This window comes from Anas platyrhynchos, chromosome 3 (assembly GCF_047663525.1).
Source record: "Anas platyrhynchos isolate ZD024472 breed Pekin duck chromosome 3, IASCAAS_PekinDuck_T2T, whole genome shotgun sequence".
Lineage (NCBI taxonomy): Eukaryota > Metazoa > Chordata > Aves > Anseriformes > Anatidae > Anas > Anas platyrhynchos.
This window is the reverse complement of record NC_092589.1, coordinates 110,802,051-110,814,696: the sequence shown is the minus strand read 5'-3', so window position 1 is coordinate 110,814,696 and position 12,646 is coordinate 110,802,051. Positions and strand designations below refer to the sequence as shown.

The window sequence follows — 12,646 nt, the reverse complement described above, 5'->3', positions numbered from 1 at the left end:
TTTGGTTGAGCGACTTGCCCATGGTTGCACAGGTATACAGTGGAGGAAGGCAACATTATCCCAGTTTTCTATGTCCTCATATACTTTTCTAAACTGTAGGCTGTACATCTGGTTAGTGTTTTTCATTGAGGATGATTATTTCAAGGGAAAAAAAAAATGTTAGTTTAGTTTATCAGAAACATTTGGAGTGTAAGCAGAGCCCAGTCAGCTGTTAATACCTCCTTGAAGAAAAAAAAAAAAAAAAAAAAAAAGCTAAGAAAAGCATTTTGTAAGGGAGTGACACCAAGTTAACATACCTAAAGTATTAAGTACTTTTGAAGTTTCTTCTCAGAAGAAAGTAAGAGAGAAAGATTTCTTGAACTTTTTTTTTTTTTTTTAACCTTAAAGATGTTGTTAAACTGCAGTGTATGTGGTTGTGGAATTTCTTTATTAGAGAAACACTTCAGAAAATAACAAAGTGATTGTATTTCTCAGAACAAATCCTGAACTGATCGCACTTGAGCATTTTTCTGTTTCTTTCTTGATCAGCTGGGGTTTTCCAGAATTGAGGAGCTTGATACAGAAGTTCTTCAAGCTTGTGCTTATCGTATATACGTTGAATTCTTCCCGAACAATTCTTCATACAAGCACAGTTTGATGCTGATCAGAATTATCCAGGACAAACTGGGTCTCCAAAAGGGTCTGAGCTGTAGAGCTGGCCTAACAAAGACCAGCTGCTGTTGTAACTTCAGGAGGGCAAGGACATTAACGGGGTTTCTTCAGTCCCAGCCTGCCAGCATGAAGGGAAGGTTGTGAATTGGGGCTGTAACTTGGAGGCCTTCTCTCCTCAAGCAAGCAGAGGATACGGCTTTCTGGCCCTGCAGCCTCCCTGGGGAGCCCAGAGGTGGCAGTGGGACAGGACGCTTGGGATCACAGGGATTAGCAGCATCAGACGTCTGGCTACTTAGCTGACTAGGATTAAACTGACGAATTCATCTTCATTTCTTGGGAAAACACTTCCAGCTCTATCGGGAGCCAGGCGCTTTTATGCTTTTAATCACATCTATAAACAGTGAAAACGGCGAGTTTTCTCCCTCAATCCACCCCTATTTTTAAGAACACGGTGGTCACAGACACCTCGTCCCCTACGGGCTGCAGTGAGCGGCAGCAGACACGTGTGGCGTTCCTGCACCCCAGCTCCCTCCTTCTTGTCCTAAACCACCCAGAATTGGCACTGGAACCATGGGCACTGGGACCAGGCCTCCCTTGTGCCTACGGGCGGCCGTGCTCCCAGTAACCCAGAACGCCAGCCCTGACGGTTTGACTGTGGATGGCATCCGCGTGCCGCCTCCTGAAATGGAGTATTCCCCAGCGGGGCTCCGCTAGGAGCTGCTAAGAGGGCAAAATAGCACGTTTCTTGACAAAACCCGTATTTTGAAGTGCCACGGGCAGCCAGAGCCCCCTCTCTTTCTTTGGGGCTACGAAATGTGTGGGATTTAGGCTGGAACTCCGCGTGTCTGACAAACCCCCATTGCTAGCAGTGTTTATTAGCGTGGTGTTCAAGGTCCAATATTTAACTCCCAAGGGGGAGGAAACGACCGAACCCTCCCCACACCACCACACACCAACTACTGGCGCGTTACTTTATTAATAACTCCGGCCATGCCTTTCTTTTTATTGTAAAAAAAACAAACAAACAAACGAAACGTGACCCGCCCCGCGAACCGCGCTTGGGGCGAAACCCGGGGAAGCCGCCCATCACCTTTTCGCCCACCCTTTTGTCCCCCAAGCCCCGGCCAGCCCCGGGTGGATGCTGAGGGGGGGGCGTGAGGGAGGAGAAGGGGAAGGAGAAGGGGACGGCGAGATGGCGGCGCAGGCGCCCTGAGCGGCGGAAGGAGCCGGGGGCCGCCACCGCCTCCCTCCCGGTGCTGGGGAGCGCATGCGCTGGGGAGAGAGGCGGCGAGGAGGAGGAGGAGGAGGAGGAGGAGGAAGAGAAGGAGGAGGAGGAGGAGGAAGGGGGGGAGGGAGGTTTGCCGCGCTCTCGCTGTCCCTCTCCCTCCTCTCCCTCCGGGCTCGCCCTCCCGCCATGTTGTTGTGAGCCCCTCGCCGCGGCCGAGGGGGGGGTGGGGAGGCGGCAGGAAGGAGAAGGCGCCGAGAGGAGGAGGAGGAGGAGGAGGAGGAGGAGGAGGAGGGAGGAAGAAGAAGGAGGAGGAAGGAGGAGGAGGAAGGAGGGCGGGGGTGTCCCAGGGCCCGCTCCGGCTCCATCGCAGCGAGCAGCGCCGCCAGCCAGCCCGTGAGTACCCGCGGGGGAAGGGGTGGAAGAGCCGCGGCCGCGCTGCTTCGCTTCCCCCCCCCCCCCCCACTCCCTCCCTTCTCCTCCTCAATCCCCCTCCTTTTTCCTTCTCCTTCTCCCAACCCACCCCCCTCCCTTCCTCCAGCCCCCTTTTGTCTCCGGGCTCGGCTGCGCGCCGAGGGAGGGGAGAAGCAGAGGAGGGGAGCGGAGGGAGGGGGCCATGTTGTGGCAGGTCCCCGGGCGGCGCGGGGCCTGCTCGGCGCCCGCCCGCGCCTCGCCGCCTTTGTGTCCTCCCGCCTCGCCGGGGAGCGGCGCCGAGGTGGGGACGGGGAGTGTGTGTGTGTGTGGGGGGGAGGCATCGTGCTGAAAAAAAAGGGGAAAAAAGGGAGCTGCCCCCATCCCGGGGTGGGTTTTGGGATGGAATTTAGGGGGTGTGGGTGAGGGGGGAGCCGCGCTGAGGGGTGTTTGGGGATCCCCCCCCCCTCCCCGCCTCGTTAGTCCTGTGGGGTTGGGGTGAAGCAGGCTTTGTTTGGGCGGAATGGTGAAAACTTGTGGCTTTGTTTTTCTTTAAAAAAAAAAAACGCGTTTGGAGGGTGGAAGGAGAAGGCCGAGCGCTTGATAGAAGTCCTGGGGTTTCATTTTTCTCCCGACCTGGCCGCGCAGACAACAATAAAGAGGAAAAAAAAGAAAAAAAAAAAAAAACAACTTGAGAAAAATGCCAGCTGTCCGAGGGGATCCGACTCGCAGCTCGGGTTTTTAATCTCCTTGGCAGTCCTTGCGCAAAGATTGCTGGCATTGTTCTGTCTCGTGTTTTTCATAACCTCGGACTCCGGTTCCTTGAGAGAAAAGGAACAAATTCGGGATGCTTTCTGCCCGCCCGCCCGCACGCTAGCTGCCCACCCAAACACGCAGAGTATTTTTAGGGGGATGCGATGAAAGAGGTTTTTACCTGCTGGTTTTCGGGTGCTTTTTCGGCGTGGTGTGGCAGGGCACGAGCTATGTAGGTCATGGCAAATGAGAATCGGGAAAACTTTTTTATATCGCCTAATCGTTTGTCACTCGTACGCAGCATATTAGCGGAGTACTTGGAGGTTTCTTTTTAGTGTAGCTTTTATTCTCTTTGTTGAGCCTCAACTGAGAGGTGAGGCTTTTTTTACTTATCCTCACTCGATGGCATGGATCTTGGGCTGTGGAACATGAGTGCGTTTGAGACGTAATTACTACCTCACGTTACCATTTTCACATATAAAACTTGGTTTTCTGTTATATTTAGCAGTGTCTAGGTCTAAAACCAAGCGTTGCCAACAGATGCAGCTTTGTGGAGAAGCCGAATTATTTTCTACCTTTCTCCGATCTACAACTCCGCCAATCCGAGCACAATGAATGTGTTAGCTTGCAGGGAGAAGGAGGCTAGACTGAAAAGGCACATGATAATTTGGTGGTGGTGTAGCTTGGGTTGTATGCTTAGAACGGCACAAAATCACCTGGTGGTTTTCTGAAGTGTTCAGAGAGTTGAAAATTTGGAATTTGTCCCAGCAGAATGGTTAGTAGGCAAATGCATGTGAGAAACTGCTTGATAATGCACATTCTGTGGTTTATTCTGTGGATATTGCACGTACGGAAGTATATTATTTGTGTAGGTTTTTTTTCAGCATTAACTGGAAATAGCAGCTCTTTTCTGTAGCATCACCCTACTACTTAATGTTTTTCTCCGGTGTTTGGGATGCTGGCACAGTGCTGAGGTAATTACGGTCATATCTGATGTCATGACTGAGTTCATAGTGCGAGAAGCGGTTGGCTGAAGAAGCTGGATTTGCCTGTGTTTCAAAGAGAAGCTCTCTGGTATATGTTGGATATTGTGTAGCATTGTGGTGCACTGAAAGCTTTGGGTATTTGTTTTCCTCATGGTTTGCTCTCTGGAGAGTTTCTTTGCTGTGTTCTCATAGGGCAAGGTATTGCAGATGTTTGGGGCAAGTGTATTACCAGGACATCAGCTTGTAGAGTACTGTGAACTAGATCTGATTTTCAGCAGCATTTTCTGGTTCAGTTTTGGGTTTATTTTTTCCCCCTTTGATTTATTGATATAAGTGTGCATTGAATAATCTGCATCTGTAGAATTTCTAAAAGCATTCTCTTTGATAACTTCATTCTTTTTCTTCGTGCAGTGGTTACTAAAACTCCAAAATGATTAGACCAAGTGCTTATACACAGAGGCAAGTAATGTAGTAGATTGTTTAAATTCCTGCATGTCTTCATGCCTTTTTTTTTGAATGTGGAAGTACAAAAAGAAAATTTCACTGTGTATTGCACTAAAAAGAACCCTAAATTCTCTTGAATGTTATTTGTGTTGGGCTCTCCTGTGAAGCAAGCGTTAATGCCTTGCTTTCAAAAATTTCTGATAGAAAATCTAGAAAGGAAACCACGCTAGGCTGTAGAAGAGACTTACTTTATAAATACTTCTCGTGGTGTGTATCACGTGTATAGGTATGTAAGGGTTATCAATCTTCTTTCTGTTCTGCAGTAAACTTAGTTGAAGATGCTTACCTCATCTGATGTGAATTTCCCCCACCCATAACATAGCTGTTGTCTTGATTATTCCACACAATGCGACTGTTCCAGTGTTGTCACAAAGCCAGTGCCCAGGCTCCTGGCCCAGAAAAGGGACAAGAAGTCTTGCGCTTAACAGCTTGTTTCCTCCTGCCTAACAACAAATACCAGCTATGTCATGCTTCTAATAATGAAGTCGGAGGCACTTCATCATCACATAGTAGAAAAGAGTTTCAAATGGCATCAGAACACGTGAACGTATTCAGTCCTAGCTGCCTCAGTGTAATTTCAAACAAGTTCTGTAAAATTTATTTTATAGTAATGGCTTGTATACTGAAGCTTTATGGCAAGGTTGAGTGTAAGTCCCACTCAGAATGCCTGATGGGGCGTTTAGTGCTTTCCAGGCTGGCATGTGAAATGTTTTGCTTACAAATCAAGACCAGGTGTTATCTGTAGAAATATCTTTAAAGATTCTATCTCGTAATTGGTTAACTATTTTTTTTCTCCTAAACACATTTATTTAGGATCAGTTCTAGACATACAGAAGAAATGTGTCTGAAGAGGTTATGACAACCATCTTATGAGTAGAGAAAAAAGAGTAAAACTGAGATGTAGCAAATGTATCTCAGTACTAATCAAAACTTGGAATTCCTGCTAGTTGCAAGTCTGTATCTATTTCTGCATTCAAGTCCCACACTAAACTTCAGAGTGGCAGTGTGATCCTCTGTCCTGTGCAGGCTGTGCTAACACCACGTCTGCAGCCTTTTTAACAGGCAGAACTTTACAATGTGTATTTGTGTGCATTGATCTAAATGATCTGATGTACTTTTTTTTTTCAGTTTTAATTTTTCATAAAGTTCTAAAATAGGTTACTTCTGACTTCACTGAGGAATTGGCAGAACTCTGTTAAAAGTAATAGGTCTGCCTGTCTTTCTGCTTTGAAGCACTCTGCAGGTAAATCTTAATGGAAGAAGGTGGTGTCAGACCTATGTTTGAGAACTTTGCTCTTAGTTTTCATCTGCATTATTTTCAGAAAGAAGTTAAAGGCTGGGGTATCAAACTAGTTGTATGCATTTTATGCTGTGCGGCTGGTCTGAAGTTTTACATGGAATTGGCTCACAAATTTCTTCAAAGGGGAAGTGATTTTGTAAAAGCTGGGTTTGTGTGCTTAGTTCATGAGTGTTTACACGTGCCTATTGTTTAAATACAAAGCTGGACTCTCTAGATTCTACTCACCTTGTGCAGTTTGAACTAGAAATAGTAAATATTACTTTTTTGATTCTCTTTTTTTTTTAAGCATCTTGCTGTTTATCTCCATTGTAAGTTCCTTAAACTTCAGTCCTGTGAATACCGAATGAGTTGTGTAGTGTGAAGAAGCCACAGAACTGATTTTAGTAACATGTTTTCATAGTAAAGCAAATACCTACTGTAGCAATACAAATAAAACAAAGTAGCTTTAGACCTTATTTACAAAGCCATGTTTATTCAAGATTGTAAAACCATCCTGCTATCATATATCTACACATAAGATATTTTCCCTTAATGATTGGATATGCAATAGTTGAACAGGCTAGATTAAAAATGTAGGAACATGTAGAGGGATTAGAGGGCTGTGGTTCCTTTTGTCTACATCTTCAGATCTAAGTGGCCTATTTTGGTTAAGTATCTTTCTATATATGTCAGTTTTATTGTTTGGACTTGACATTCTTGTTTAGCATGAAAAGTGAGATATTTCTGTAACTTGAAAATTCCAGTAACTCCTTTTTTTCTCCACAAAAGTACTTAAGACTGTAGAGGAGACCTGTTTTTTTTATATTTGTAGTCCTATTGACTTAGAAATTCGACCATTTACCTACTAAAGATTGATAATACGTCAGTTATGGTAGATTGAGAATGGTGTGTCCAGGGACAGGTATTTATTTTTTTTACCTGCAGAAGATTTTTCCAACATCGGAGAGCAATTTTTACTATTGTCGTTTATACTCCTTTCAAGTAGAATAAGTATTTTGAAAGGGAGTTGGCAAACTTCATTTTAATCTGAGCCTGAAATCTTTGTTTCATGAAAAACCCCAAATATACTATATATATAAAATATATATTATACTGTACTGGGTTAGTGGAGTTTAATGTCCATAACTTACATAGTGTACCAAACTTGAAAGGAAAACCGAAGTTGACAAACCAGAATGAGATGAATTTCGGTGAAGTTAGTTTTCTGTGCTACTTCATTTCATGGTCTGCAAATGTATAAAATCAGACATAACAGTATGGCAGAATTAGTGGCTTTACACATCATGCTGAGTAATAATGCAAAAGAAACTACTGCCATTACGATCTGAAATCATATTTTGATTGTTTCTAGCTAGAAAATTTGCAGGCAACCATTTATAATATATGGAATTCTACCGTATTAATATACTGCCTTGACAAAAAGGTTTTATTTATTAATAGAAGCCATATTTGATAACGATATTTAAAATTTAAAGTTTAAATAAATCAATAAACCTTTTGACAATGAATGGCTTGGATTTTTTGTTGAAATCCTAATTCTAAGAACTGCACATTTCAAGATACGTAGAAAAGCCTTTTGTGTTATTATTGAGACTTCTTTTTAGGTTTCTACGTGGAATGAGCATTCCACGTGTCCTCCTAGGCATGAATGAAGTGGCCTGGCAGGAGACCAGAGGAATGATGCATGCCAACATCGGTCAGGAAGTGAGTGGGGTTGGAATAGGGGTTGCCCCAGCTGGAATGGTAGTTGGAGCAGCAGCAGGGCTCAGTGCAGGTGGAAACACTCCTCACCCCATCCCTGCAACTCCAGTGTCAGGTGCTTCCTGTGTTCTCAGTGGATGGACGTTCTCAGGATGATGCCACAGTTGGATATTTCTTCCAGAGACAGGCTGGTGAGCAGTTGAGTGGCTACTCCAGCACACGCTGCTGGCCCATAGGAGATAGCATTCATGTATATCATTCGGTAGGTAGCCTGTTTGTTTTTCATTGAAACAGCCATGTTTTGTGTTGAATCCGCATCTTAAAGAAAGATACCTGTGAGTTAAGCTACCTTTCAAAGCCTGTAGCAATCCAACGTCTAAAATACTCAGTTACTGCTATTAAAGCAGTTATAAATCAAACCGCGTAAAATAATTTCAAAATGCTCAGTTTGGACCTTTCCTGTAATGTATATAAGCATTTCATGTTTCTGGGAGTACCTTGTTTTAGTCAGAATACTGTCAAATAAAACCTGAATTCATGCAAAACAATTTTTCTAGTTTAAAAAGGGACTAGCTTCTTGCCCGCTTTCTGAGAAGTAATACGGATTTTGCACACAATCATACTTGTTACACTTGTAGGTAACAAGTTTTGGTTAAGGTGCGATAGAAGCAGTACAATTAAGTGTAGATCAAAACTTAACGCACTTCTGTTGCAGATGATAACCTGGGGGAAAAAATCCAGTTTTAAGCTTTTACTTACAAGTCTTTAATTGATAGAACTTCCTCATTTTTCTTTAAAAACTTGATTTTGAACTTCAGATAGGAATGTTTTTCCCCCAGTGACTCTTGTAATGTGCCACCCTTAGGGCCACAAGGAACTTGTTTTACCTTCCCAAGCACAAGAACTTACGGGATGTGTTCCAAACATGTAGTAAATGCAGGAGCAAGTGTAAATAAAATGTGCTGCTCTTAAAACCGGGAGTATCTGTTGTCTCTTTGTTTTCCCTAATCTATTTTTTTCTGATTCTTTGGTGCTTTTGACTTTTTTTTTTTTCTGGTTTTACTCTTCCATTCTTTTTCTTCCTTTTTCACTGATCAGTATAGCAAAATAAATCTTTTGACCTGACATCCAGCTCTATGCTATATCCCATTCTGTGTGACATTTATACAGAAACTGTCGTGCAGCTCTTTAAAAAGAAAACTGCAATATTCTACTTGTCCACTTGGACATACTTCCTGAATGTGTGAAAATGTTTTTTTTGACATTCAGTCTGCTACAAAGGCAGCTGTGCTGATTTTCACTGGCGTTTCACAAGGCTGATAGGTTGTGTAGATAGAATTATCCCATCCTCAGTGGGAATCAGAGCCACATCTTAATCAACAGCCTTGTTTAATAATTGGCTAGATCCATCACAATATTTCTGCATTCCTTTAGCAGGTAAATGTCATAAACATAAGGTGTGTTTTCAAGTAACTTGGGTTCAAGGGAACTACTCTTATCTTTTGTAGTGCTTTCATAATTTTATACACTAAAAATTTGGTGAGGGGAAAACTGCTGTGCATTATCACCTGTAGGAAAATAATATCTTCCAACGTGCTGTAATCAATACTGCGTCTGTTCTGCCATTTTTCACTGTTCCCATTCATCCTTGGAAACATGAACTAGCAGCAATGACGTACAGATCAGGAGACTTCTCCACTTGAGTTCTGTGATTTGAGTCTTCCTCTGTGTGCCAGTGCTTTTGGGGATTTTTTCTGAGAGAAGTTACTGCATTTATTTATTTATTTTAAAGAGGCAACTCCCGAGTTTAGAAGCACTGGATCAAGGGGGGTTTCTAAAACCCTAAATTATGCAGACTGGTAGGAACTCAGCTAGTCTCTATTGTGTTCTCAAAGCACTGGGTAGATAAGATCTCTGAATACACGGAGATTTTTTTTTTTATACATTTAGAGAGAAATTGCAAAGAACATTAATAGAAATAAGTATAGTAGATAACAGTTGTTCTAAGTAAGTAGAAATGAAGACACTGAAATCTTTTATTCAACATACATTATCTAAGCATATCTTAAAACTGTGGATTTGACATAGTTTTAGCACATCTTAGTGAAGTCACAGCATGTGAGACTGCCAAAACAATTTTTAAAATGCTTTTTGGATATAAATAGCAAGACTGAACCATTTTTTGTAAGACAGCGGAGCTCTAGCTCCACCGCTTCCAGTAAGAATTTAAACTGTATAGAAAGTAAAATACAAAATGGAAGCTAGCAATTTCAGCGGGGATTTTTTCAAGTAAAAATAAAGCAATCCTTATTTACAATATATGAAAAATTCTTACTTATGGTGATGTGAAACTTTGCAACTCTTATGGCAAGAAACCAGCATGAGTCCAAGGCCTTAGCAGGAGGATTAATTAAACACAGAAGGTGGAAAAGCCTTGTGTTCTCTTCCATATTAGAAGATACTGAGACTTTTGAGTGAGTGGTATGGAAAAGTGAGTCAATACAGTTGTGTGCACTTTGTTTTTAAGAGGAACATCAACTTGGTTGGAATCACCGATGGATTTTGAAGAATCTTCAAATTAGTTGGAATGCTAAGGAAGTCAAGAAATCTGTTCTAAGTCAGAAGAATAACTTAATAAACATGCTCCATTAATTCTAAGAAACTAATTCCTGGGAAGACCAGAGCAACATTATTTTGTTTTCCTGAAAGCAATCTGAAATGTCTGCGAAAGAACCGAACATCTTATTAAGCATAAGGCAACACAATGTCCTTAATAAAGATAATTATTTGTCTAGTAGCTATTTAATTTTTGCTCATGTTAAGACTGAAGATTTGCTTGTCGGTGTCCTTTGTAAGGGATTATTTAGAAATGAACTATGGTAATTACCAATGAAGTGTCAATTGTTGGAAAGCAGTGCATATGAATAAATTGTATCATTAGAGGCCTTGATGGCATGAGGAAGCAGCAGGTGGATTGGATTGTCCTGCAGTTCCGTGGCAGTACTGGCACCTTAATGTGTGCTGCTCTGGAAATCATAGAGTTATAGAATATTCTGAGTTGGATGGGACCCACAGGGATCATCGAATCCAACTCCTGGCACCACACAGGTCTACCCAAAAATTCAGACCACGTGACTGAGAGCACGGCCCAAATGCTTCTTAAACTCCAACAGGCTTGGTGCCGTGACTGTGTCCGTGGGGAGCCTCTGTCAGTGTGCGACCACCCTCTTGGTGAAGAACCTCTTCCTGATAGCCAGCCTGAACCTCCCTGTCACAGCCTGACACCGTTCCTGTGGGTCCTGTCACTGGTCACTAAAGAAAATAGATCGGTGCTTCACCCTCTGCTCCCCTCGTGAGGAAGCTGTAGGCCGTGATGAGGTCCCCCCTCAGCCTCCTCTCCTCCAGGCTGAACAGGCCCAGTGCCCTCAGCCGCTCTTCATATGTCTTCCCCTCCAGGCCTTTCACCATCTTCGTCACCCTCCTCTGGACACTCTCCAACGGTTTCATGTCCTTCTTGTACTGTGGTGCCCAGAACTGCACACGGTACTCGAGGTGAGGCTGCACCAGCTCAGAGTAGAACGGGACAATCACCTCCCTCGACTGACCAGCGATGCTGTGCTTGATGCACCCCAGGGTACGGTTGGCCCTCCTGGCTGCCAGGGCACCCTGCTGGCTCATATTCAACATGCTGTCAAACACAACCCCCAGATCTCTCTCTGCAGGGCTGCTCTCCAGCGTCTCATCACCCAGTCTGTACATACAGCCAGGGTTGCCTCTTCATCATGAAGACCATGGTGGAAAAACTTGAGGTGCCACACATTTAAGAGAAGAGCAAGGAAGTTCAAACACGTCACAGCTGAATGGCATTCAGCTCTTGGTTGAGTTGGAAAAATCTTTGATGTGAGAAAGTGTTTGCCCCAGTGTCTTAAATTAAGTAGCCACTCAGACTGGAAGCTGATACAAGTGGCTCATAGAAGGCTTCAGAGTAACAGTCACATGGACGTGTGATGCTGTTAACATTTATATTCGCTGCTTTTCTAAGGCTGCCTCAGCTGTAGCAGCAGGAAATCAAAGTGATGGACAACAGTTACTCGCACGGTGAAAACTTCATTTAGGAAGAGTTGAACTACTTGCCAGAGGGGAGGGCTGTGCAGAATAATTGGCATCATACGGGAGGGCAGGGCTGGAGAAGCACTCATTTGCATGAGAGATGGTATCCAAAAGTCATTTGGCGTTGGTTAGCTGGAAGGTAATGCATGCACAGCTCTGTGATCCAAGGTGACAAACCCCAAACTGTAGTTTGAGTCAGGTGGCCTCCGTTGTTACCCCTTACAATAAACCAGACGGGAGCACGTCTGTTCAGTGAACGACAGGATTAAGCAGAAATTTCTCAGTCTAGAACTGTACCTGGGTCTCATTCATCTTCCTTTTTAATATTTAATATTGGAAATAGCTATAAAGGATAATAAGTTATAAAGGATAATAAGTATAAAAAACTGTCTCAGTTGGGTTTTTGACTTTTTTCTCCCACCCTTAAGAACAAAAAAGCGCTTCGGGCTCTTTGATGGTGCCATCTCTGAGGATGACTACTATCCACTGTGGCATCATCCCTTCGTTAACATCCCCGTAGGCCTGCAGATAGGTTACTGATTCACCGTTAATTCACATCAGTTCGGTGTGAATTTTTGAAGCTTAGTGATCAGCAGTCAATTGGTAATGTTTGCTTTTACAGAGATGAGGGTTTGGATTAGTTCAGGATATCATTGCTTGGATGTCAGAGCACTTGCACGTGTTCTTGACCACATGCTGAAGCCAAGAGGTACGGCAGGGGGATGCTGTCCATGCTGTTTGTTCCTCCCCATCTGCCCTATCTACTGCTATCCCTCACAGCAAAGGTGTATAAGAAGTTCATCAACTTCTTTAATCGGAGTTAGGAATTTGAAGATGAGGTTTGCTATTTCTGTTCTCTTTGTCCTAGTAGAGGGGTTCGGTAGGAACTGTTGATGAAAACATTCAAGTCTTGCAGCTTGGTCTGCCAGAGTCTCGTTGTCAGATCCTGAAGAAGCGAAAGAGAAATGCTGTGATTGTAGCAGCTTCTTTGGAGCTTTCTAAGGA

General features: G+C 43.5%; 1 protein-coding gene across 9 annotated transcripts in view; it reads left to right on the top strand.

Annotated features, from left to right (window-relative positions):
- Window positions 1-1,994: 1,994 nt before the first annotated feature.
- PUM2 (pumilio RNA binding family member 2) overlaps window positions 1,995-12,646 on the top strand; it is a 76,550-nt gene continuing 65,898 nt past the window's right edge. For 2 of the 9 annotated variants that reach the window (XM_038177385.2, XM_038177384.2), the window contains exon 1: window positions 2,452-2,591. In XM_038177385.2, coding sequence (XP_038033313.1) covers window positions 2,493-2,591 — 99 coding nt within the window. In that variant the 5' untranslated portion in view covers window positions 2,452-2,492. Of the gene's footprint in view, window positions 2,273-2,449; window positions 2,592-12,646 lie in introns of those variants that run through there. The other 7 variants (XM_038177388.2, XM_038177387.2, XM_072036484.1 and 4 more) reach the window with 6 other exon arrangements.